The sequence below is a fragment of the Gopherus evgoodei genome, unplaced genomic scaffold (genome assembly GCF_007399415.2).
Source record: "Gopherus evgoodei ecotype Sinaloan lineage unplaced genomic scaffold, rGopEvg1_v1.p scaffold_31_arrow_ctg1, whole genome shotgun sequence".
In the NCBI taxonomy this organism is placed as follows: domain Eukaryota; kingdom Metazoa; phylum Chordata; order Testudines; family Testudinidae; genus Gopherus; species Gopherus evgoodei.
Genome location: NW_022059983.1, coordinates 3,977,324 through 4,004,308, shown reverse-complemented (window position 1 = coordinate 4,004,308; position 26,985 = coordinate 3,977,324). Strand labels below are relative to the sequence as shown.

The window sequence follows — 26,985 nt, the reverse complement described above, 5'->3', positions numbered from 1 at the left end:
CAATAACCCACCAACACACGCCCCAGCCACACCTCTCCTCATCTCACTGCAGAACCCAGGGGATGCAGAATGGGGTCGGGGGAGCTGGCCCAGCTGGGGCTGGGATGGGGGAGCTGCAGTTGGGCCAGGCCTGACAACATCCTAGGACTGGGTTAAAAGTGTGTGACTGGTTTGAAAAGCATGAATGAGCCTGAACGTTGTGAAAACAAGGAGGAGTCCTTGTGGCACCTTAGAGACTAACACGTTTATTTGGGCATAAACTTTTGTGGGCTACAATCCACTTCATCAGATGCCTGGAGTGGAAAATATTGGAGCAGGTACATAGTACATGAAAAGATGGGAGTTGCCTTACCAAGTCGGGGGGTCCGTCTAACGAGACAATTCAATTAACAGCAGGATACCAAGGGAGGAACAATCACTTTTGTAGTGGTAATGAGGGTGGCCCATTTCAAATAGTCGACAAAAAGGTGTGAGTAACAATAGGGGGAAATTAGTTTTTGTAATGGCCCATCCACTCCCAGTCTTTATATAGGCCTAATTTGATGGTATCCAGTTTGCAAATTAATTCCAGTTCTGCACTTTCATGGACACCATCATAGGACCTAACCACATCAGCCACACCATCAGGGGCTCGTTCACCTGCACATCTACCAACGTGATATATGCCATCATGTGCCAGCAATGCCCCTCTGCCATGTACATTGGCCACACCAGACAGTCTCTACGCAAAAGAATAAATGGACACAAAACTGACATCAGGAACTATAACATTCAAAAACCAATCAGAGAACACTTCGACCTCTCTGGTCACTCAATAACAGACTTAAAAGTGGCAATTCTTTAACAAAAAAACTTCAAAAACAGACTCCAATGTGAAACTGCAGAACTGGAAGCTAATAGCCATTGATGGACCCTTCTTCTGTGAATTTATCTAGGTCTTTTATGAACCCTTTTACAGTCTTGGCCTTCACAACATCCTGTGGCAAGGAGTTCCACAGGTTGACTGTGCGTTGTGTGAAGAAATAGTTCTTTGTGTTTGTTTTAAATCTGCTGCCTATTAATTTCATTGGGTGACCCCTAGTTCTTGAGTTATGAGAAGGAGTAAATAACACTTCCTTATTTATGGATGGATTGATAGATCCTGCAGAGACATGTGGAAATGGCTAGGTGACAGTCGGAGCTTTTCCATCCCTGCATGTCTATGATTCTATTGACAATATAGAATATTAAATATATTATTAAAATTAATATTATATGTCACATAAAGGTCTAGAAGAAATCAAGCAAAATATTCAAGTTGAACCAAAATATTGCAACCTTATTCAAATGAATCGTTTTCACACCATCAAAACAGAAGGATCATTTTGGCTTTTTGTCATCCAAAATATCAAAACTGACGCAGAGAATTGGGCAGATAATGGATTTTTCTCTTCACTGGCAATTTTGGAAAAAAAATCATTTGGGATCAAGCAAAATATTTTGTTTTATCTGAATCTAAATGTTTCATTTGGACATTCAGCATTTTTAAACATTTTAATTTATTTTTTTTTAACTAAAAGTTAAAGGAAATTTCTAAACAGTCAAAGTACACACTGGGAAATGTTTGATTCAGAAATTTTTGAAACAAAATGTTTTGGGTTTTTTGACATTTTTGGGGGGAGAGGGGGTGTTATTTTTTGACTGAAACATTTCAGCAAAATTGACACATGATCATCTTCTATGAAATGATAGCCAGTTACTGCTGGTGGGTCCACAAGTGGCCAATAAGACCAATTCGGATTATTGAGTCAGGCTGCCACATATTCTTTCCTCCTTTCCCATTTCTCCTTTCCCATTTCTCTGTTTCCTGGTGTCTTAGTTGGGTTTTGAAATGCTGGGATCCTTCCCACAAGGTCCTTCTCCATTTTAGTGGGTGGAGGGCTTGGGTTTCCTATATGTCCTCAATGACAGAGCAGGCAAACAAAGAGGCAGGTTCTCTCAATGGCTGAGAAGACAGATGAAGGCTACAGCAGGATGGCAATCTCCTGATTTCCTGGTGTTTGGATGAAGACCCTCATCCTGCCAAGCACTGTGTGGACACTGGTGTGGTGCCCTCTGATTTATTAGGGCGCCAACCATTACCTTGTACATGTTGGTTTGATCAAAACATCTCTATCCATCATGCTGTCATCCTGACCTTATCCTTCAGATGACTTGGCATGTTCCTGTTCTCTTTGGGAAATGTGTTTGGTATCGAGGTGTTTTGGTACCACCTTTCTGGCATGTGTTTGCATATATTTTCTTGTGCCTAACTCTACTCTTCTTACATGTTCCATTTTATGCATCCGATGAAGTGGGCTGTAGCCCACAAAAGCTTATGCTCAAATAAATGTGTTAGTCTCTAAGGTGCCACAAGGACTCCTGTTCTTTTTATGGATACAGACTAACACAGCTGCTACTCTGAACCCTCTACTTAGGAATGTGTGTTTTTGAAATATCAGCCCTGTTCTTGCCAGAGTCTGTGAGCAGGGCCTGTCTCTTGCTCACAATGTAACTTTGCTTTATATCAGCAAAGTTTTGACTACTTGACCCCAGGTCTCAGGCCTCATATCAGGCCTCTGATACATGGGCTTATGTTTCAGGCCCTTTTCTTACTACAGCGCACATCTGTAGGATTCCATATTCACATCCATGTCCAAGTCCTGTGGCGATCGATGATGGAGCGGGACAGCAATGATTGGAAACTCCTAGTCACCAACCGACATGCAGGCAGCAGCTGTCAGAGGGCCATTCTTGCATTTGGAGAGAGACAGGCCTGCAACTCGGCAGCCACAAATGCGACAGAGCAGCTGTTTTTAGGGCCCACTCTACTCCCTTGCATGGGGTGTGGAGGGGGGGTGGGGAGGTGTCACGAGCAGGACATGGGCAGTCTGACCTAGTGCTCAAAGCAGGAGTTGGGAAATCAGGCCAGGCTACATACCGGAAGATCAGAGTCTGAGGCAGGCCCAAGGGCAAACCCAGAGTTCAGCGATGGGAGGCAGGATCCGGTTACCAGGAGATCAGAGGTAGGAGCCAAACTTGAGAGCAGAACCAGGGATCAACACACAGAGTCGGGCCGAGTCAGAGTACCAGGAAGAGGAAGAGGATGAGGAAGGCACACACTCCAGAACAGGGCGGAAGGTTCAGGGAGTCGCTTTCGGCAATAGAGAAAGTGCCGTTCCAAGGGCTAATTCCTTCCAGGTTCCCCTGCAGAGGACAGAGGCAGGAACAAAGGCTGGCTTGCTTCCACAACTCCCTGGGATCCAACCTGCTTGTGCCAGGTGTATGAGTGTGAAGGGAGTTACCTGCATGCCGACATGTGGGCAGCTCCCCGGATATGGCAATCACGTTGACTCACGGGACAGCCCATTTCCCCGGCATAAAAAATGGCCCATCCCAGAGGATCCTGTTTTGACCAAGACACAACCGTGCCAGGAGCTACAGGTGAAGCAGGGCCAATTCAGTCCCTGTTGTCGGGATGCCTGGCTGGGGGGGTCAGGGCGCTGGGGTGGAAAGGAGATAACTGTGGCTTGGAGAGCAACATAGGGTGGTGTTTTGGGGCATCTTGCAGTTATTGGGATGATTATGGGCCGCCAGTGGGATTACTCTGTTTTGGGGGTATTGATGGGATGGAATGGGGATTCTGCTCTGTTATTGGGGGTGATTATGGAGTGTGAGGTGGCATTCTCTTTATTGGGGGTGATTATGGGATACAAGAGAGCATTGCTTTGTTATTGGGGGTGATTATGGGGTACGAGAAGGCAATTCTCTGTTATTGGGGGTGATTATGAGATATGAGGGGGCATTGCTCTGTTAATGGAGATGATTATGGGGTGGAATGGGACACTAAATGAAGATGGATGGCTTAGCGATTGGCTGCTCAGCTTGTACTTGGAAGACATAGCTTCTAATCTCTGGTCTGACGCTCCATCTCTGTAGGACCTTGGCTCAATCACTTAGCCTTTCTGTGCCTCAGTTCCCTCATCTCTACAATGGGGATTGTAGCCCTGCCCTGCCTCATCAAGGAATTGTGGGATAAATAGGATAAAGATTGGGAGGTGCTCGGGTACTGCTATAATGGAGGCCAGATATCACCTGAGATCTATTAATTTCTCTGTTATTAAGCTGGTCATCGGGGTTACTCCCTCTTTTGTTATTGGGGTGACATGTTAGAAGGGGAACGAGTGGCAGTGGGGTGGCTCAGGCCAGCTCATGGAAATCTTTCTCATCTGGCTTGACTTTTAGTTTCTCTCAGCATCCTCACCAACAGATCAGATCTTTTCATGGAACATGCCACTGGGGGCAACTGGGACCGGGTGGAAGTGGAAGATGGAGCTCAGTTGGGGGACACTGGGCCCCCATTGCCAACAGATGATTACAGTGTGTTTCCCCTCCCCATCTCGGGCAGTGCTGTCATCTCCTGCTACAGGCAGGGCAGCCGAGGTGCGGAGAAACCGCTTGCTCATGGGAGCCTGTGGAAGAATAGGGACTCAAGTGCGGCTTTCCTGAATCCTAAGCGTGCACCTTCCCCGCGAAGCATCCATCCTCCTCAAGATACCCATAGCCAACAATTCCCTTTTGATCTCTTTTCCTGCAGTAAAGCCAGTGACTCTGCCAACCGTATCCATCGCCACAACCGCCATGGAGCTGCTGATCATCGCGATGCTGGTAGTCGGGGCAGCAGCAGGTAGGAAAAAGAGTCAAGCGAGAAGCCAAAGTTGGGTTGGGTGAGAAGGTTCTGCAGTTTCACCACAGGCCCTTCCAGGAATGTCTCAGAGACGTTGCTTAAGACAGGTTCCTGCTCAGGAAGAGTGACGTTCCCAGAACTCCCATGATCAGTTCAAAAGTTGCAAAAGGGAATTCAGGCCTCATCTCTGATTATTCTTTATTGTTTGTAGAGCAGACAGGGAGCCATGATTTCACAATCTGTTTGCGTGCCAAATCAGGACAGAAGGAAAGGGTGGGTGGTGAAGCACTGGAATGGGTTACCTAGCGAGGTGGTGGAATCTTCATCCTTAGATGTTTTTAAGGTCAGGCTTGACAAAGCCCTGGACTAGATGACCTTCTGAGGTCCCTTCCAACCCTGATATTCTATGATTCTATGAAATTTGAAATTTCCCACAAAATGAAATATTTTTTGGGAAAAAATAAATCTGCACTGAGATTTCAATGTCTTTTGAGTTTAAAACATATATAACTTTTAGAGAGCATAATTTCTAATCCAATGTTAATTATTTTAAGAAAAAAGATAAAACAAAAAATTATTTAAAAAAACAACAAATCAAAATGACCCTTTCCGATAATGTCCAATGCTCTGGTCAGACTGCCTATCTCATGAAGCACCATGCACCTTTTGATGAGAAGTTAGTGCATCATGGAAAATGTAGTTTGATTGTGGAGCCCAGCCCATAGAGGAGACTGCTTCATTTTGATCTTTTTTTAAAATGAATTTGCATCACAAACAACACATTCTTGTGGACATTTTAAATATTGACAAAATGCCATTTTCCGATGGGAAAATGTTCCATCTGAAAAAGTTTGATAGCTTTAATTATTTGTATTGTGGTAAAGCCTAGAAACGCCAGTCACTGACATTTTTCTTGGTCTTCAAGCTTCTCCCACTGTGTCTATAGATCATTCATGATTAAAAAAAACCATTTCAAAGCTGAGTGCCATCTCAAATCCCAGCACTCGCTCTTCAGAATTATGATGCTACCACTGAATTCGCTTCAGGAAGTCAAATAATTGTGGGATGATGATGCTTTGTCCAAATCTGAAATGAGATCCATCAAGACCAGGATCCAGAACCAGCTGCAAAGTTGACCTCCATATCAACCTACTCAGATGGTGTGTCATCTTGTATGTGGGACATCTGAGCAGATGCAACTGCAGAGGAAAACATACTGGAGTCAATGATACATGCTGTACATCCTGGATGGGAAATGCATTTCATGCCTAAACACTGTGCTGTAGAATCCTGCGGTGGTGGATAATGTTCTCTTCAAAGAGAAGTATGTTAAGCTTCCATTTATCTTCAGGGGGAAAAACAGGATCTTAAAGTTTATTCATGAAGGACATATAGGCATGGGAAAATCCCATGGGAAGAAAATCTAAGGGAAGATGGAGTTCAGGAGAACTGGCAGTTTCTCAAGGAGACAATATTGAAGACACAGCTGCAAATTATCTGGATGAGAAGGAATGATAGGAAGAATAGCAAGAGGCCAATAGGGCTCCATCAGGAGCAATTTAAGGACCTGAAAATCAAAAAGTGGAAATCCGGACAAATTGCTAAGAAGGAGAACGAAAGAATAGCCACAAGCATGAAGGGACAAAATCAGAAGATCTAAGGCACAAAATGAGTTAGCAAGGGATATAAAAAGCAATAAGAAGAGCTTCTTTAAATACATTAGGAGCAAGAGAAAGACCAAGGAAAGTGTAGGTCCTCTACTTGGCAGGGAAAGAGAGCTAATAATGGATGACATCAAGAAGGATGAGCTGTTTAATGCCTATTTTGCTTCAGTCTTCACTTAAAAGGTTAATGGTGTCCAGATAGTCAACACAATTAATATTAACAACCAGGGGAAGGAAGTCAAGCCGAAACACGGAAAGAATGAGTTAAAGAATATTTAACTAAGTTAGATGTATTCAAGTCAGCAGGACCTGATGAAATTTGTTCTGGGGTCTTTAAGGAATGAGCTGAAGCAATCTCAGAACCATTAGCAATGATCTTTGAGAACTTCTGGAAGACAGGTGAGGTCCCAGGAGACTGGAGAAGGGCAAACATAATTCCTCTTTTTAAAAAGAGGAACAAAGAGGACCTGGGGAATTACAGACCAGGCAGCCTCACTTTAATGGTCTAGATGAAATTACTAGAAGGTGGCTGCACAACTGGTTGAAAGACCGTACTCAAAGAGTAGTTATCAATGGTTCACTGTCAAACTGGGTGGGTGTATCTAGCCATGTCCCACGGGGCTCAGTCCTGGGTCTGGTACTATTCAATATTTTCATTAATGACTTGGATAATGGAGTGGAAAGTATGCTGATAAAATGTGGGCTGACACCACACTGGGTGGGGCTGCAAGCACTTTGGAGGGCAGGATTCAATTTCAAAATGACCTCAACGAATTAGAGAATTGGTCTGAACTCATCGAGATGAAATTCTGTAAAGACAACTGCCAAGTACTTCACTTCAGAAGGAAAAATCAAATGCACAACTACAAAATGGGGAATAACTGGCTAGGTGGCAGCACTGCTGAAAAGGATCTGAGGGGAAAGTGGATCCCAAATGGAATATGAGCCAACACTGTGATGCAGATCTGAACAAGGCTAATATCATTCTGGGGTGTATTAACAGAAGTGTCTTATGAAAGAAAGAGGAGGTAATTGTCCTGCTCTACTCAGCACGGTGAGACCTCGGCTGCAGAATTGTGTCCAAGTGGAAAGAGTCCAGAGGTGACCAGCAAAAATGATCAGAGGTTTAGAAAATGCTCCTTGTGAGGAAAGGTTACAACAACGAGGAGCGTTTAGTCTTGAGAAAAGACGATTGACAGGGAACCTGAGAGCAGTCTTCACACATGTTCAGGGCTGTTATAAAGAGGCTGATAATCAATTATTCCCCATGTCCGCTGAAGGTAGGATAAGAAGCAATGGGTCAATCTGCAGCAAGGCAGATTTAGGGTAGATATTAGGGAAAACTTTCTAACTCTTGGGATAGTTAAACTCTGGCATCGGCTTCCAAGGCAGCTTGAGGATGTCCCATCATTGCAGATGTCATGGTATAAACCCCCACTCTGAACCTTAGTGTCCCAAAGATGGGGTACCAGCATGAATTCCTCTAAGCTCAATTATCAGCTTAGAACCAGTAGCGCTGCCACCAACCAGGAATTACAGTGCCTGGTACACTCTGGTCCCCCAAAAACCTTGCCCGGGGACCCCCAAGACCCAGACCCTCTGGATCTTAACACAAGGAAAGTAAACCCTTTCCCTCACCGTTGCCTATCCCTGGGTTACCCTGGAAGATCACTGTGATTCAAACTCCCTGAATCTTAAAACAGAGAGGAAAATGCACCTTCCCCCCTCCTTCTCTCTTCCCCTCCCAGATTCTCCCTGAGAGAGACAGTAATCCTAACACAGAGAGAAATTAGCCTCTCTCTCCCCCTTCCCTCCTTTCTCCCCACCAATTCCCTGGTGAATCCAGACCCTGTCCCCTGGGGTCTCACACCAGAATTAAAAAACAATCAGGTTCTTAAACAAGAAACTTTTAATTAAAGAGGGAAAAACAGTAAAAATTCTTTGTAAATTTAAAATGGAATGGGTACAGGGTCTTTCAGCTATAGACACTGGGAATACCCTCCCAGCCTAAGTATACAAGTACAAATTAAAATCCTTCCAGCCAAATACACATTTGCAAATAAAGAAAACAAACATAAGCCTAACTCACCTTATCTACCTAGTACTCACTATTTTGAATCTATAAGAACCTGTATCAGGGAGATTGGAGAGAAACCTGGTTGCACGTCTGGTCCCTCTGAGCCCCCAGAGTGAACAACAAGCAAACACTAGCAGCACACACACAAACTTCCCTCCCTCAAAATTTGAAAGTATCCTGTCCCCTGATTGGTCCTCAGGCTCACTGTTCTTGTTAACCCTTTCCAGGCAAAAGAGACATGAAGCACTTTTGTTCTATTAACTCTTACTTATCTGTTTATGACAGCAGGTTTTTAAGACCAGGTTGGACAAACATCTGTCAGGGATGGTCTAGATCTTTTGGGGGGTCCTGCCTTAGCACGGGGAGCTGGACTTGATGATCTCCTGAGGCCCCTTCCAACCCCATATATCTATGATGCGATGATTTTGTCAAAAGCAAAAAGTTCTTCTGATCAACCTGAAATTGATTCCTCCTCCCCACACACCCTGAATTTATTTCATGGGAAATTTGCGGGGGGGGAGGGATTGCTTCCGCTCCGTAACAGAACATGGACTAAAAAAATGAACTTGTGGGATTTCCTGCAACATAAAAAACCTGCGTCCTTCCTGGTTCCAGCCCTGATCCCTGTTAGAAGAGTTGAACGTAAGATCATAGGGCTGGAAGGGGCCTCCTGGGGCATCATGTTCGGTCCCTGCTATCATGGGCAACTCAAGTCATAGAAACATATTGAGCTCCATCTGCAAACTAATGAGGTTTTTTGCCCACCAGCTCCTGTTCCACAACCTCTCTCCTCCGATAGTTAGTAATCTTCTTCTAAGTCTCAGCCTAGATTTATCCACAGCCACTTTATCCTCATTTGTTCTTGTGCCAACGCTGGTCTCTAGCTCTTCTCCTTCCCCGGTATTTCCCCCATCCCCTCCCCCGCACACTCTGCATTTAGGGAGAACAATCAGATCCCCTCTCAGCCTTCCTTTTAGATTAAACCAGCCGAGCTCTTTCTGTCTCCCCTTGTAAAATTTGCCTTTCATTCCCCTGATCACCCTAGCCCCCTTCTCTTCATGAGTTCCAGTTGGAATACCTCTTTCTGGAACATGGGTGACAGGAATTGGAGGTTTTCCCAGTGGCATTAATGCCTCCCTGTCCCTACTGGAAATACCTCGCCTGGTACAACCTCAGATCACCTTCTGCTTTTACATGGCCATGTGGGAGCAGCAGCTCATGGTCATCCTGCCACCGGCCAATCTGCACAGACATAACTGATGCTTGCCCCTCCCCCTGCCCTGCTTCCAGCTGATGTTTGCCACTTTCCATTGCAGACTCAGACACAGAGGGACACCGGATCATTGGGGGGAGAAACTGCCTCTTCGGCTCGCGGCCCTACCAGGTGGCTCTCCTGAGGAACGGCCGCATCTACTGTGGCGGGAGCCTGATAGCCCCGAAGTGGGTGCTAACTGCTGCGCACTGCAGCAGACGGATCAGGTAAGTCACTGCGGGGGTGGAGGGAGAGAGGAAGATGCATGGGAATAACCCACGTCCCCAGTCCTTATCTTCTTTCTTGGTGTCCCCCATCCATGCCCAGGTCTCCCTCTGCACTGTCTAAATCCCAGCCCCATCCTCCTCCATTTTTTTCCAGCCCTCAAATCATTTTTGTGGTTCTTGTGTGCACCCTCTGCAGTTTTCCAGCATCCTCGTACAGATGTGCCTCGGCACGCCAGTATCGGTCTCCCCAGTGGTGTGTGCAGAGGGAAACTCACCCCGGGCTCGCCAACATCAGCCCCTTTAGCATCCCACTGGCAGTTCATGTGCAGGTGCTCTAGGAGCTGATGGAATGGAGCGGAGCTCCAGGAAATATTTTCCCTTGACTCCAGCCTGATGCTGTTGATTCTCAACCCGGGGTGTGTGTGTGAGTGTGTGGTTTGCTGCTCCCTGCTGGTTTTAGGGCATCAGTGGGACCCCATTGCTGAAGCCCTGAGTCCTGGCACCTCCTGTAGGGCTGAAGCCCCAAGTCCCCCTGCTCAGCAGCTGAAGCCCGGAGCCAGAATAGAGGAGGGATGTGGGGACCTCTGGGAAATACTCGATGAGAATATAAGCCCTGAAACAAACACCTGGCATTCTGCAAAGGGGGAGTGCCAGAAGAATTGGAACCAATTAAGGTTGCCTTTTTAGAGCTCTGTAATTACTGTAGTGCCTGCAGATAGATGTGTCCTTCCCCGCCCCTCGCTTTTCTCCTAACTCTCTATTAGGACGAAGCTGGTATCTTTGTTCTATTTGGAAAAACTAATGAAAATATATAAATAGTACATTAAAAACCACAATGTCTCGTTGACATTTTTCAAAAGTTTCCATTTTTCCATTCAAGACTTTTTCTTTCAAAGTGCCCTGTTAAGTTGATTGTCAGAAACATTTCGCGATGATTGAACTGAACTTTTCTTCCCTAACTTTTCGATTCAGTGGAAAGTTTGAAACTCTTTGACCCAGGTTTACTCTTTGCAATTCTCAGTGCTCTGTATGTTGGTTTTAACTTGGCACGAGCGAGCCGCAGTAACCTGGGACCAGGCAAAAGTAAAAATAAACATGTTAAGTGGGTCCCAAAAGTAGAGTGAGCAGATAGCACACGTGAAAAACTGGGACAGTGTTTTTCATTGAGTGGGGTATGGTGGCATATATAAGACTAAACCCCTAGTATTGTGACAATCCCGATATTGGGATGTCTGGCCCTCCTACCCAAAAGCCAAGGACAAGGAATTCATGAATTTTGGTGAAAACTGCAGCTTTCATAACAAACTATCCCACAAATCTGGGGCAATTTCACCAGTATTCATCCAGTGTGTAAAACAAAGGGCAAGAAACAATAGTGTGAGCAACAATGGCTCAGAATGTGTGGAAGGTGGCTATGCAGACAGAGAGAAAATTAACAAAATATGCTGTGTACATGTGGCATGAGAACAAAGCATGATATGTACAGCAATTGGGCTTGAAAATAACTGGACCAACCAAAAAGTACGTGTAAAATGGATGGTGTATGTGTCAGAATAGGGTTAAACTTGTATATAAAGTAACCAATACTTTGTGACATGTTCCATACCTACCCTTTACAGGTGACTCTGACCAATTCTGTGCAGTCTAAGTGTATGCCAAGAAAAACACAAGAAAGGATGAGATTGGAGTCGAACTGAGTTCTTGAAGAATTAAGCTGACGAGGTCTCAGAGGCTACTCCAGCATCAAAAATCCACTGTTGGCCTGTCAGGGTTCTCTCCCCACTCTGAACTCTGGGGTACAGATGTGGGGACCCACGTGAAAACCCCCTTAAGCTTATATTCCACCAGCTTAGGTTAAAAACTTCCCCAAGGCACAAATTCCTTGCCCTGGGATGGTACTGCTACCACCACCAAGTGATTCAGGAAAAAGACCACTTGTAGTTCCTGTTTCCCCCAAAATATTCCCTCCAAGCCCCTTCACCCCCTTTCCTGGGGAAGCTTGAGAATAATATACCAACCAAATAGGTAACCAAGGTGAGCATAGATCAAACCCTTGGGTTTTTAGGCCACTAAAAACCCAATCGAATTCTTAAAAACAGAGCTTTATTATAAAGAAAAAAGTAAAAGAAGCACCTCTGTAAAATCAGGATAGCGGGTAATTTTACAGGGTAGTAATATTTAAAACATAAAGGATTCCCCTCTAGGCAAAACTTTACAGTTACAAAAAAAAAACACAGAAATAAACCTCCATCTTAGCACAGGGAAAATTCACAAGCTAAAACAAAAGATAATCTAATGCATTTCCTTGCTATTACTTACTATTTCTGTAAAATTAAATATATCATTTCAGGAGGAGCTGGATTACTTACTTGGTCTCTCTCTTTGTCTCAGAGAGAACAACACAGAGCACAAAGCAAAAACCTTCCCCCACAGATTTGAAAGTATCTTCTCCCCTTATTGGTCCTTTTGGTCAGGTGCCAACCAGTTATTTGAGCTGCTTAACCCTTTACACGTAAAGGAGGATTTTATGCTACCCTTAGCTGTATGTTCATGACATGGCCCAGCTGTACTTGCTTGTCTGCGATGGCCTTTGAATAGCTCCCATTGATCTCTTCCTTTGTCCTCTCTCCATGCAGCACTGTTCGGGTGCATCTGGGGGATTATAATCTACAGGTGAAGGAAGGCACAGAACAGATACGAAGAATCCATAACTTCTTCATGCACCCTGGGTATAACCTCCGTCCTCGTGACAACGACTTCATGCTTCTGGAGTTGGATAAGCCTGCTCGACTCAACAGCTACGTGAATACAATCAACCTGGCTACCTGTTGTCCCTCTCCTGGAACACGATGCAGTGTGTCAGGATGGGGCACCATCAAGTCCCCCCATAGTATGGTGTGCTGAGTGTGGAGGGGAGCAGTTGAGCTTGGGCTAAGCTTTGGCAGGGGGTGGAAGCTCTTTAAGGAGACCTTGTTAACGGGCTGACAAGGGTCTTTGGCTTTTCCTGGGGGAAACAATTTTTAATTAAAAACGTAGCTTTGACAACACCAAAGTGTCCCACAAATTAGGAGCATTTTCATTCATTTCAGAGAAAAATATTTCAAAAAAAGTGAAAACTTTGCATTTTGAAAACACTGGGACACAATGGCTTAATATTTTTCTCTATTTGAAATGTCTCCTTTTGAAATTTCCTTTCCTTTTTTTTTCAAAACAAGTTTAAAATGTTACAGACGTGCTTCAAATCACAATGAAATATTATAAGATCACATAAAATACTGGATCTAAATGAAACAGTTTGTTTGACCTGAAATGAGGGCTTTTTTTCTGGTTTTTCTGTTCCTCAAAAATTTCCTTTTTTGGAATATGAATGTGGGGTCAATGGGCCGCAGCTCCATTGGAGTCAATGGGCCAGATCCCAGCTGGGGTCAATGGGCCGCAGCTCCATTGGAGTCAATGGGCCAGATCCCAGCTGGGGTCAATGGGCCGCAGCTCCATTGGAGTCAATGGGGCAGATCCCAGCTAGGGTCAATGGGCCGCAGCTCCATTGGAGTCAATGGGGCAGATCCCAGCTAGGGTCAATGGGCCATAGCTCCATTGGCGTTAATGGGAACAGATCCCAGCTGGGGTCAATGGGCCGTAGCTCCATTGGCGTCAATGGGACCAGATCCCAGATGGGGTCAATCGCCTGTAGCTCCATTGGCGTCAATGGGGCCAGATCCCAGCTGGGGTCAATGGGCCGTAGCTCCATTGGCGTCAATGGGGCCAGATCCCAGCTGGGGTCAATGGGCCGTAGCTCCATTGGAGTTAATGGGCCAGATCCCAGCTGGGGTTAATCGGCTGTAACTCCATTGGAGTCAATGGGCCAGATCCCAGCTGGGGTCAATGGGCCATAGCTCCATTGGAGTCAATGCGGCCAGTTGAGGTTCCTACACTAAGTTTTTTTCTCTTGCACCTTGTTCCCTGCTCATGATCTCCTGTTTTTCTGTCATTGCCCAGGGCAGTTCCCAGCCATCATGCAGTGTGCTGATCTCTATAGCATCAGCCAGGCCAGATGTCAGGCCAGTTACAGTGGCAGGATCACGGAGAACATGCTATGCGCTGGTGTGGAACAGGGCGGCATAGGCACTTGCCAGGTAAGGGGTCATCCCAGAGAGTGGGGTAGATGCTGGGTGTCGAAGCTCACACAGCTCAATACTCATTATCCCCTACGACCTGCAAACCCTTCTCAGCCTGCTACTGAGGGGCCGTCATCACTCAGCCCCTGCCCCCAGCCAGCCTTCGTGCCCTGTGGAAGAGCAGCCGATCTGCCCTCCAGCCACACGGAGCCCTAAGTGCTGAGCTTCATCCAGCACCTGGGCCTGACAAAGGTGCTCAACACCCCTAGTTTTAGCACCTCTGGACCTGATCCCCAGCTCTCGGTAGGAAGCTTGGACCACCTGAACCTATTTCTGCTCTTTAAACCCTTTGTGTGTGTTTGTGTGTGTGTGTGAGTGTGTGTGTGTCCCTGATGCCCACTGCTGGAGGGGACGAACCATGTGTGTGTGTGTGTTGTGTGTTTATGGGTGTGTCCTTGTTGCCCCATGCTGGAGGGGATGAGTCCCGCTGTGTGTGTGTGTGTGTATGTGTGTCGCTGATGCCTGCAGCTGGAGGGGATGAGCCCTGCTCTGTGTGTGTGCACACATAGGGCATGGCTGTGTTTTGCTAATGGCTCTGTGTTGTCTCTCATTGCAGGGCGATTCAGGAGGCCCACTGGTCTGCCATGGGAAGCTGCAGGGTGTGGTCTCCTGGGGGAAGTCTGTCTGTGCCCTGCCTGGACAGCCCGGGGTCTATGCCAATGTCTGCAAAGCTGCTCAGTGGGTGAGGAGCACCATAGGGAGGAGGCTCACCAGATCAGACAGAGATCACAGGGTTTCTCACCTGCCACAATAACCCACCAAACACATGCCCCAGCCACACCTCTCCTTATCTCACTGCAGCACCTGGGGGATGCTGAATGGGGTAGGGGGAGATGGCCTGGGTGTGAATGGGATGGGGGAGCCGTAGTCCACAGCAGCCAATTGTTATGAGCCAGGCCTGACAAAATTCTGAGATTGGGTTAAAAATGTGTGACTGGTTTAAAAGGCATGAATCAGTGTGAAGATTGTGAGATTGCTTTAAAAATCATGAGATCAGCTTGAAATTCAAAAGATTGCTTTAAAAAATCATGAGATTGGTTTAAGATGGAGAGATTGGCTTAACAGTCATGAATCAGCCTGAAATTCACAGGACTGCTTCAAAAATCGAGATGTTGACTTTAAAAATCATGAGATTTGGCTTAGAATGATGGGATCAGCTTGAAAGCCATGAGAGTGCTTTTGAAACCATGAGATTGCTTTCACAATCATGAAATCAGCCTGACGATTGTGAGATGGGTTTAAAAATCATGAGACTGGATTAAAAATTATGAGACGGGTTTTAAAATGCCATAAATAGCGCATAGATATTTGATTTGGTCTCTTGCATTGGTACAGTTGGCATAAGCGGCTATAACTGCTCTGATGTCACGAAATCTGACGTCTCATGGAGGTCAAGCTTCATTGTGCAGTACTACAGCAACATAGCTAGAGCAATGGAGCGCCTGTAGTATAGACAAGCTCCGGGAGTTCATGCTCAGCTGATTATCCACCGCAACCCCCAAATCTTTCTGACAGTCACCACTTCTCCAGGTAGAGTCCCCCATCCTCTAAGTCTGGTGGACATGCTATGTTCCTGGATGCATGCATTTATATGCAGCCATTTACATCCCCATGAAGACTCAGTGACCCAAATCTCACATGATTTTATGACATGTCTTGAGGGTGGGTTTGTTTCTTAAAGCCTCAAGCTCCTGGAGTCATGTGATTCCATAAGAATCTAAGCTTTTGTCGAAAAAAGTCACTTTTTGTAGACTTGGGGTTTGGGGAAAGAAAGCTGGGAAACTGACCCTTAGAGGCTCAAAAAAACTGTGAATAAACAAACCCTAGTAGTTTGGGGGCTGTTTTTCTTTTTACATCTTCTGATTTTTATGCCAATCTCACAATTTTGGTTGGGCCTAGACTTGTAAATTTTGAACACTTGGGGTAGAGATACTAGCGACCCTTGACAACGGGTGGAAGAAGAACAGGCTGACTCCATAGTAGAAGCTGTGACAGAGGAGAGAGTGACAAACAGAGAGGCAGCTTGTACTCATAAGCCAGAGCTGAGACTCCCATTGCATGGGAAATTCAGATATTTTGGAATGGGGGGAAGAATCCATTGTGAACAGGTATACAAAGCTTAAATTTCTTAATGTCTGATGCAGCAAAAATGCCAAAAGAATTGTTTTGCTCATGTTCAAAAGTTATGTTTTTGTAATAAAATCATGTCATTCTTATAATCCTGCATGAAATGATAGCCAGTTACTACTGGTGTGGGTCTGCAGGTGGCCAGTAAAACCAATCTGGGATCCACAGATCTTATCACATTGGGGCAGATGGCTCCCAGTGGAAGAGGTGGATCCAGATTATTGAATCAGGCTGCACAGCGTTCTTTCCTTGTTTCCCATTTCTCCATGTCCTGTCGTCTTCGTTGAGCCCCGTAATACTGGGATCCTTCCCACAAGGTCCTTCTCCATTTCAGGCGCTGGAGGGCTTGGGTTTCCCATAACGCCCCAGTGGCAGAGCAGGCAGACAAAGAGACAATTTCTCTCAATGTCTGTGAAGGTGGATGAAGGCTGCAGCACGATGCAGATCTCCAATCACCTCGGTTTCCTGGTGTTTGGATGAAGAGCCTCATCTTGCCAAGCACCACGTGGACTCTGGTGTGAAATGGCATCTCCACGCAGGGGCACTGGAACAGGCAGGGTCAAGAAGCCATGGCCTTCCCGCTTTGTACTGGCCATGAGGGCGAACGAGAGGGGGTGGAGGTGGAGAGGTGCGCGCGGAGGGCAGGGTGTTGGGGAGAAGAGGCGGTGCGAGGGCAGGGCCTCAGGGGGGAATGAGCACCACGAGGCCTCGGGGGGAAGGGTGGTGTGGGGGCAGGAGCTCAGGGGAAAGGCCAGCGTGAGGGTGGGACCATGGTTCACGCACCAGTGGCCTTCCCACTTTTTGGAGCTTCTGTCGCCCCTGTCTCCACATTCAAAGAAATCACGCACTGGTGTCTTCCATATTCACATCATTGTCCAGATGTTGATTAAGGTCTCCTGGGGCCCTGGGCTGGAACAAGTGAGGGGGCCCCGGGTCCAGGAAGTTGTCCTCACCCCACCTCTTCTGCCTATGGCCCTGCCCATGGCCTCACCCTCTTCTGCCCCTTTCCCATCTCCCCGCTCCCATTCTGCCCACAGCCCTGACCCATTACGCCCCTCCCCCCATGACCCCACCCCTTTCTGCCAACAGCCCTGACCCATTACGCCCCTCCCCCCATGACCCCACCCCTTTCTGCCAACAGCCCAGACCCATTGTGCCCCTCCCCCCATGACCCCACCCCTTTCTGCCAACAGCCCCAATCCATTCCGCCCCTCCCCCCACTTCCCCGCGCTTTCTGCCCGCAGCCCTGACCCATTCCACTCCTCCCCCCAACAACCCCGCCCCTTTCTCCCACAGCCCTGACCCATTCCACCCCTGCCCCTTTCTGCCCCAACCCTGACCCATTCCACCCATCCCCCCAAAACCCCACCCCTTTCTGCCCCAACCCTGACCCATTCCACCATTTCCCCCATGATCCCGCCCCTTTCTGCACACAGCCCCGCCCCTTTCTGCCCCAACCCTGACCCATTCCGCCCTCCTCGTCACCCTGCCACTTTCTGTCACCTCCCTCATGACCCCGCCCCATTCTGCCCACAGCCCAGATGCTCATTTCCGCCTCCACCCTGAGACCGAAGAAGCTTTGAAGCGAGGGCTCCCCCAGCCTCAGGCCTGCAGTGGTGGTTGCGGTTCTGGGGGCCCCAAATTGGCCCGGGACCCTGGACGTGGGCCCCGTTGGCCTGTGCACTAATCCGCCACTGTCCATGTCCAAGTCCTGTGGTGATCGGTGACGGGAGTGGGACAGCGATGACCAAAAGCTCCTATTCACCGACCGACATGCAGGCAGCAGCTATCAGGGAGCCATTTTTGCATTGGGACAGAGGTAGGCCTGCAAATTAGCAGCTGCAACACAACTGAGCGACTGTTTTCAGGGACCGCTCTGCTCCCCTGCATAGGGTGCGGGGTGCTGGGGGTTGTTACAAGCAGGACATGGGCTGTATGACCTAGTGCTCAAAGCAGGAGTTGGGAAATCAAGCCAGGCTATGAACCAGGAAATCAGAGTCTGAGGCAGGCCCGAGGGCAAACCCAGAGTCGAGCGTTGGAAGTCAAGCTCCGATTACCAGCAGATCAGAGGTAGGAGCCAAACTTAAGAGCAGAACCAGGGATCAACACGCAGAGTGAGGCTGGGTCAGGGTACCAGAAAGCGGATGAAGAAGAGGAAGGCACAGACTCCAGAGCTGAGTGGAGGTTCGAGGAGTCGCTTTTGGCAATGGAGAAAGTGCCGTTCCAAGGGCTAATTCCTGCCAGGATCCTCGGCAGAGGACAGAATCGGGAACAAAGCCTGGCTTGCTTCTGCAACTCCCCCAGATACAACCTACTGGAGCACGAGGGCGGAGGGAGTTGCCTGCATGCCAACATGCAGGGCAGCTCCCCAGATATGGCAATCATGTTGACTCACAGGGACAACCCATTTTCGCAACATATGAAGTGGCCCATCCCGGAGGATCCTTAGTTTTGTCCAAGATACAAACACCGGAGTCTATTCCACTTCCGAGGGCCCCCAGCCGGGAGCTACAGGTGAAGCAGGGCCAGTCCAGCCTTTGTTGTTGGGATTCCTGGGGGGGGGGCAGCAGGGTGCTGGGGTGGAAAAGAGATAACTGTGGTTTGGGGAGCAACATGGGGTGCCGTTTTGGGGCATCTTGCAGTTATTAGGATAATTATGGTCTGCCATGGCGCTCTGCTCTGTTATTGGGGGTGATTATGGAATCCAAGGGGGCATTGTTCTGTTATTGGGAGTAATTATGGGCTGCTAGGGGGCATTGCTCTGTTTTGGGGCTGTGGATGGGATAGAATGGGGGCTCTGCTCTGTTATTGGGGAGATTATAGGGTGGAATGAGGCACTCAATGAAGATAGATGACTTGGTGGTTTGGCTGCTCAGCTGGTACTTGGAAGACATGGATTCTAATCTCTGGTCTGGTGCTGCCTCCCTGCAGGACCTTGGCCCAATCTCTTTGCCTCTTTGTGCCTCAGTTCCCCCATATGTACAGTCAGGATCATAGCCCTGCCCTGCTCACCAATGAGCTGTGGGGATAAATACAGCAAAGATTGGGAGGTGCTCAGATACTACCATAATATAGCATGTAATATGCCAGATACCACCTCAGATCTATTAATTTCTCTGTTATTAAGCTGACTGTGAGGGTTTCACCCTCCTCTGTTATTGTTAGAAGGGGAACTAGTGGCAACGGGGTGGGCTCAGGCCAGCTCACGGAAATCTTTGTCATCTGGCTTGACTTTTAGTTTCTCTCCGCACACCCACCAACAGATCACATCTTTTCATGGAACATGCCGCTGGGGGCATCTGGGACCAGGCGGAAGTGGAAGATGGAGCTGAGTTGGGGGACACTGGGCCCCCGTTGCCAACAGACAATCACAGAGTGTTTCCCCTCCACGTGTCGGGCAGTGCTGTCATCTCCTGCTACAGGCAGGGCAGCAGAGGTGCAGAGAAACCGCTGCTTTTGGGAGTCTGTGGAAGAACAGGAACTCAAGCCTGATTTTACTGAATCCTAAGCGTGCACCTTCCCCACGAGGCATCCGTCCTCCTCAAGACGCCCTTGGCCAACAATTCCCTTCCGATCTCTTTCCCTGCAGGAAAGCCAATGACTCCGCCGACTATATCCATCGCCACAACCACCATGGAACTGCTGATCATCGCGATGCTGGTATTCGGGGCAGCTGCAGGTAGGAAAAAGAGTGAAGAGAGACGCCAAGGTTGGGCTGGGTGAGAAGGCTCAGCAGTTTCACCGCAGGCCCTTCCAGGATGGTCTCAGAGATGTTGCTTAAGACAGGTTGCTGCTTACCAAGTTCCCAGCAGTCCTGTTATCACTTCCATGTGTTGCGAACAATAATTAATATGTTCTGGCCTCATCTCTGATTATTCATTATTGTTTGTAGAGCAGGCAGGGAGCCATGATTTCACAATCTATTTGCGTCTTGAATCAGGACAGAAGAAAAGAATTTTGAAATTTCCCACAAAACAAAATGTTTTTTGGGGAAAAAAAATCTGTTTTGCTGAGATTTTGATGTCTTTAAATTTAAAGCATATATGAAAATATATAACTTTTACAGAGCATCATTTCTAATATAATGTTACTACTTTTAAGAAAAACGTGGGAACAAAAACTATTTAAAAAAATAAAAACAAATCAAAATGGCCCTTTCTGATACTGTTCAATGCTCTGGTGAGACTACCTGTCCCATGAAGGACCACGCACCACTTGGTGAGGAGAAGTTAGTGCATCGTGGAAATTCGTGGCTGTGAGGCATCATGGGAGAAGTATTTTGATTATGGAGCCCTGCCCATAGAGGAGACTGCTTTATTAAACTTTTTTTAAAAGAATATGCATCACAATCAACACATTCCTGTGAAAAATTTCAATTTTGACAAAATGGCATTTTTCCGATGGGAAAGCATTCCATCCGGAAAAGTTTGACAGTTTTAATCATTTGTAATGCCGAAAAGCCTAGAAATGCCAGTCACTGACCAACCCCTACTCTTCTGAGCATGTGTAAATTGTGATTTCCAGAGGTTTATAATCTGACCAAATCTAGGTGAATTTTCATGTGAACAGCAAAAGGCACCTCCCTGACTCCAGGGCTATTCCCTTGCAAAATTTCAAGTCCCTGCTGCCAAGGCATTAGAGCACTGCAAAAAGTGGTTGGAAAATCATTTGAATATTAAAAAATGAAGGGTCCTCCTGGGTCATCATGACCAGTCCCTGCTACCATGGGCAGCTCGGTCGTAGAAACATATTGAGCTCCATCTTCAAACTCAAGAGGTTTTTTGCCTTCCACTCCTGTTCCACAACTTCCTTCCTTTGATGGTTAATAACTGTCTTCTAATTTCAGCTTAGATTTATCCATGGTGCTTATCCCCATTTGTTCTTGGGCCAACGCTGGTCTCCATCTCCTACAGATCTTCTCCCTCCCTGGTGTTTTCCCCCCACTGTATTTAGAGAGAACAATCAGATGTTGTCTCAGCCTTCCTTTTAGGTTAAACAAGCTGAGTTCTTTCCGTCTCCCCTTGTAAGATCAGCCCTTTGTTCCCTGAATCATCCGAGTGCCCATGGGTGACTGGAATTGGAGGTTTTCCCAGTGACATTAATGCCTCCTTATCCCGACTGGAAATATGCCTCCTGGTACAACCTCGGATCGCCTTCTGCTTTTGCACGGCCACATGCAAGCGATGGCTCCATGGCTCCATACGGACGTGACCGATGGTCGCTCCGCCTACTACCCCACTTGTGCCTGATGTTTGCCACTCTCCGTTGCAGCCTCAGACACAGAGGGAAACCAGGTCACTGGGGGGAGCTTCTGCCTCTCCCGCTCGCGGCCCTACCAGTTGGTGCTCCTGAGGAACGGCCGCATCTACTGTGGTGGGAGCTTGATAGCCCCAAAGTGGGTGCTAACTGCTGCGCACTGCGGCAGACGGGTCAGACGGATCAGGTAAGTCAGTGCGGGGGTGGAGGGAGAGAGGGAGATACATGGGAATAACCCACATTCCTAGTCCTTATCTTCTCTCTTGGTGTCCCCCATCCATGCCCAGGTCTCCCTCTGCACCCCACAATCTCTTCTATTTTTTCCCATCCTTCAAATCATTTTTGTGGCACTTCTACACATCCTCTGTGGTTTTCCAATGTCCTTCTTCAAATCTGCCTTCCCCCTCCACACTCCCCTGGACACAGCATGCCTGTATTAGTCTCCCTAGGGGCATGTACAGAGAAAAACTCACCCCACGCTCACCAGCGTTACCCCTTGTAGCATCCCACTGGCAGGTCATGTGAAGGTGCTCTAGGAACTGATGGAATGGAGCAGAGCTCTGGGAAATATTTCCCCTTGACTCCAGCCTGATGCTGTTGGCGCTCAACTGGGGGTGTCTGTGGCCCCCCGCTGGATTCAGGGTGTCCACTGGGCCCCGCAGCTGAAGCCTGGAACACCTGAGCCCTGCGTTCCGGTGGCTCCCACAGGGCTGAAGCCACAAGCCCTGTTGCACCCTTCAGGGCTAAAGGCCAAGTAGCCCCACCCCACAGCTGAAGCCTGGAGCCCCGAATGGAGGTCGGGCATGGGGGGCTCTGGGAAATACTCGGATGAGAATTTAAGCCCTGGAATGAACGCCTTGTATGCTGCAGAAGGTGAGAGCCAGAAAACCTGAAAGCAATTCAGGCTGCCTCTTTAGAGCTCCGTAATTACTGCAGGGGCTGCAGATAGATCTGTCCTCCCACCCTCCACCTCCGCTTTTCTCCTAACTCTCTTTGTGTGTTAGGACATAGCTGGTATCTTTGTTGTATTTGGAAAAACTAATTAAAACATAAACAATACATTAAAAATCGCAATGTCTTGTGTCAGCATTTTATAAATGTTTTCATTTTTCCATTGGAAAGAACTTTTTCTTTCAAAGTGCCCTGTGAGTTGATTTTCAGAAACGTTTCGCGATGACTGAACTGAACTTTTCTCTCTCAACTTTTCGATTTGGTGGAAATTTCAAAACTCTTTGACCCAGGTTTAAAGTCTTTGCAATTCTCAGTGCTCTGCGTGTTGGTTTAACTTGGCATGAGCGAGTCTCAGTAACCCAGGATAAGGCAAAAGTAAAAATAACCAAAGGTAGGGTGAGCAAATAGCAAGTGTGAAAAACTGGGACACTTATTTTCATTGAAAGGGATATGGTGGCATACATAAGACAAAACCCCTAATATTAATGGGACGTCTGGTCAATCTATGCAAAAGCCGAGGACAAGGACAGCTATATAAAACCAGGTGAAAGAAATAGGGTCAGCAACAGTAGCTAAGAATGTGCAAAAGGTGACTATGCAGACAGGGAGAAAACCAACAAAATATGCTGTGTACATGTGGCATGAGAACACAGCATGATATGTACAGGAACTGGGCCTAAAATTAATCTTCCAATTGGAGGACTGGGCTAAAAGAAACCTGACGAGGTTCAACAAGGACAAGTGCAGAGTCCTGCACTTAGGAAGGAAGAATCCCATGCACTGCTACAGGCTGGGGACCGACTGGCTAAGCAGGAGTCCTGCAGAAAAGGACCTGGGGATGACAGTGGACGAGAAGCTGGATATGAGTCAGCAGTGTGTCCTTGTTGCCAAGAAAGCCAATGGCATATTGGGCTGTATTAGTAGGAGCATTGCCAGCAGACCAAGGGAAGTGATTATTCCCCTCTGTTCGGCACTGGTGAGGCCACACTGGTATGTCCAGTTTTGGTCCCTCCACTGCAGAAGGGATGTGGACAATTGGAGAGAGTCCAGCGAAGGGCAACAAAAATGATCAGGGGCTGGGGCACATGACTTTCGAGGAGAGGCTGAGGGAACTGGGGTTATTTAGTCTGCAGAAGAGAAGAGTGTGTGTGTAGTGGAGGGGGGGAATGATAGCAGCCTTCAATTACCTGAAGGAGGGTTCGAAAGAGAATGGAGTTCGGCTGTTCTCAGTGGTAGAAGATGACAGAACAAGGAGTAATGGTCTCAAGTTTCAGTTGGGGAGGTCTAGGTTGGATATGAGGAAACACTATTTCACTAGGAGGATGGTGAGGCATCGGAAGGAGGGGGCGGAATCTCCATCCTTAGAGGTTTTTAAGGCCCAGCTTGACAAAGCCCTGGCTGGGATGATTTAGTTGGGAATTGGTCCTGCTTTGAGCAGGGAGTTGGACTAGATACCTCCTGAGGTCTCTTCCAAGCCGAATATTCTATGGTTCTGTGACAAAGTGCATGATATCCTGTAAAATGGAGGATGCATATGCAACGCCGCCAGACCCCAGTTGCCAGTGGGCAGGATCAAACCGGGCAGGACCTCTAGAGGTTAGTGCATGAACCAAAACCCAATGGGCTGTAAGTGTCTGTAAGTGGTCTCGGTACCACTAGATGGGACAGAACACCCGGGCTGGCACCAGTGCAGCAAGCAGGTGCTTGGGGCGGCCAAGGGGAAGAGGCGGCACGTCCAGCTCTTCGGCAGCAATTTGGCGGCGGGTCCCTCAGTCCCTCTCGGAGGGAAGGACCTGCTGCCAAATTGCCCCCGAAGAATGAAGCGGCGGCAGTAGAGTGCCGATCGCGGGGGGGGGGGTTCTCGCTGCTTGGGGCAGCAACAACCCTGGAGCCGGCCCTGAGAACACCACATCCAGAAGGTGTGGGGGTTAGACATACATTAGACTAGGGATAAACTTGTATGTAAAGTAACCAATACTTGTATTCTTTGGATCTGTGGTATGCCTCGTACCCACTCCTTATATGTGATTCTGACCAGCCCTGTGGAGTCTAAAAAAATGAGATCAGATGAGATTGGAGTCAACTGAATTCCTGAGAAGCCAAGTTGATGAGATCTTGGACGCTACCCTGGCATCAAAAAATCTATTATTGGCCCAGTTCTAGTTGCTTGCCCACTATGACCTTTGAATAGATACCCTGTGATCTCTCCTTCTCTCCATGCAGCTCTCTGCGGGTGCATCTGGGAGATTATAAGCTACCGGCAAAGGAAGGCACAGAACAGATACGAAGAATCCACAACTTCTTCATGCACCCAGGGTATAACCTCCACCCTCGTGACAACGACTTCATGCTTCTGGAATTGGATGAGCCCGCTCAACTCAACAACTACGTGAACACAATCAACATGACTACCCATTGTCCCTCTCCTGGAACATGATGCAGTGTGTCGGGATGGGGCACCATCAAGTCCCCCCAAAGTATAGTGTGCTGGGGTGTAGAGGCGAGGGGTTGAGGTTGGCTCAGCTTGGGGAGGTAGTGGAAGATCTTCAAGGAGATCTTGTTAATGGACTCACAAAGGTCTTTCCCTGGGATTTTCATCTGAAATGATTTTTAGTGGACAATTCAGCTTTGACAACACCAAAATGTTCCACAAATTCGAGGCGTTTTCATTCAGTTCAGAAAAAAAATTCCAAAAAAGTGAAAACTTTGCATTTTGAAAACACTGGGACACAATGGCTTGATTTTTGTTCTATCTGAAACATTTTATTTTGAAATTTTCTTTCCTTTCGTATTCAAAACAATTTTAAAACATTACAGACATGCTTCAAATCACAATGAAATATTATAATATGACATAAAATACTGGATCTAAATGAAACAATTTGTTTTTTTGGCTTTTCCATTCATCAAAAATTTCCTTTTCAGGAAAATGAATGTGGCCATATCAGCTACAGCTCCTTTGGAGCCAATGGGGCCAGATCCCAGTTGGGGTCAGTGCCATACCTCCATTGGAATCAGTGGATCTGTGCCAGTTTACACCAGTTGAGGGACTTACACCAAGTTTTCTTCTCTTGCACCTTGTTCCCTGCTCATGATCTCTTATTCTTCTGTCATTGCCCAGGGCGGTTCCCAGCCACCATGCAGTGTGCAGATGTCTATAGCGTCAGCCAGGCCAGGTGCCAGGACAGTTACCGGGGCAGGATCACAGATAATACGCTGTGCGCTGGCGTGGAACAGGGTGGCATAGGTACATGCCAGGTAAGGGGGCATCCCGGAGAGCAGGGTAGGTGCCAGGTGTCGAAGCTCACACAGCTCAATACTCTTTATCACCTACGACCTGCAAATCCTTCTCAGCCTGCTACTGAGGGGCTGTCATCACTCAGCCCCTGGCCCCAGCCAGCCTTCGTGCCCCATGTAAAAGCAGCTGATCTGCCCTCCAGCCACACCAAGCCCTAAGGGCTGGGCTTAGTCCAGTTCATGTGCCCGATTCCCAGCACAGGTGTAGCAAGTTGGGGCCATCTGAACCCATTTTTGCTCCTTAAATCCTTCCTGTCCGCGTGTCCCTGCCACCAGCTGCTGGAGGGGATGGGCCCTGTTCTGGGAGTGTCCCTGACGCGCCCTGCTGGAGGGGATGGACCCTGGTGTGTGTGTGTGTGTGTGTGTGTGTCCCTGCTGCCCCCTATTGAAGGGGATTGGCCCTGCTCTGGATGTGTGTGTGTGTGTGTGTGTGTGTGTGTGTGTGTGTGTCCCTGCTGCCCCCTATTGAAGGGGATTGGCCCTGCTCTGTGTGTGTGTGTGTGTGTGTGTGTGTGTGTGTGTGTGTCCCTGCCGCCACCTGCTGGAGGGAATGGACCCTGCTCTGCATATATGTGTGTGTGTGTGTGTGTGTGTGTGTGTGTGTGTCCCTGCTGCCCCCTGCTGGAGGGGATGAGCCCTGCTCTGGGTGTTTGCGCAGGTGGGGCATGGCTATGTTTTGCTGATGGCTCCGTGTTGTCTCTCACTGCAGGGCAATTCAGGAGGCCCACTGGTCTGCAATGGGCAGCTGCAGAGTGTGGTCTCCTGGGGTAAGTCTGTCTGTGCCCTGCCCGGACAGCCTGGGATCTATGCCAAAGTCTGCAAAGCTGTCCAGTGGATGAGGAGCACCATAGGGAGGAAGTGCGCCAGATCGGCCTGAGAGCTCACAGCGCTTCACGCTGGCCACAATAACCCACCAACACACACCCCAGCCACACCTCTCCTCATCTCACTACGGTACCTGGGGGGTGCTGAATGGGGTGGGGAGAGCTGGCCCAGGTGGAACTGGAATGGGGGAGCTGCAGTGGGTCAGCCCAAAACAGCTAACAGTTACTAGCCAGGCCTGACAAAATCCTGAGGCTGGGTTAAAAATGTGTGACTGGTTTATAAAAAGGATGAATCAGCCTGAAGATTGTGAGATTGCTTTACAAAATCATGAGATTGGTTTAAAATGGGGAGTTTTGCTTAAAAATCATGAATTAGTCTCAAATTCACAAGACTGGTTCAAAAATCAAGAGGTTGACTTTAAAAATTGTG

General features: G+C 47.8%; 1 protein-coding gene and 1 pseudogene across 1 annotated transcript; both read left to right on the top strand.

Moving 5' to 3' along the window:
- The first annotated feature begins 4,659 nt into the window (after window positions 1-4,659).
- On the top strand, window positions 4,660-15,862 carry LOC115640406 (trypsin-3-like). Its single transcript, XM_030543146.1, has 5 exons — window positions 4,660-4,705; window positions 9,763-9,925; window positions 12,562-12,815; window positions 13,922-14,058; window positions 14,657-15,862. The coding sequence occupies exons 1-5, from the start codon at window positions 4,660-4,662 to the stop codon at window positions 14,852-14,854; spliced, it is 798 nt and encodes a 265-aa protein (XP_030399006.1). The 3' UTR covers window positions 14,855-15,862.
- Window positions 15,863-19,860: 3,998 nt separating this feature from the next.
- Window positions 19,861-26,608, top strand: LOC115640405 (annotated as a pseudogene).
- Window positions 26,609-26,985: the final 377 nt, after the last annotated feature.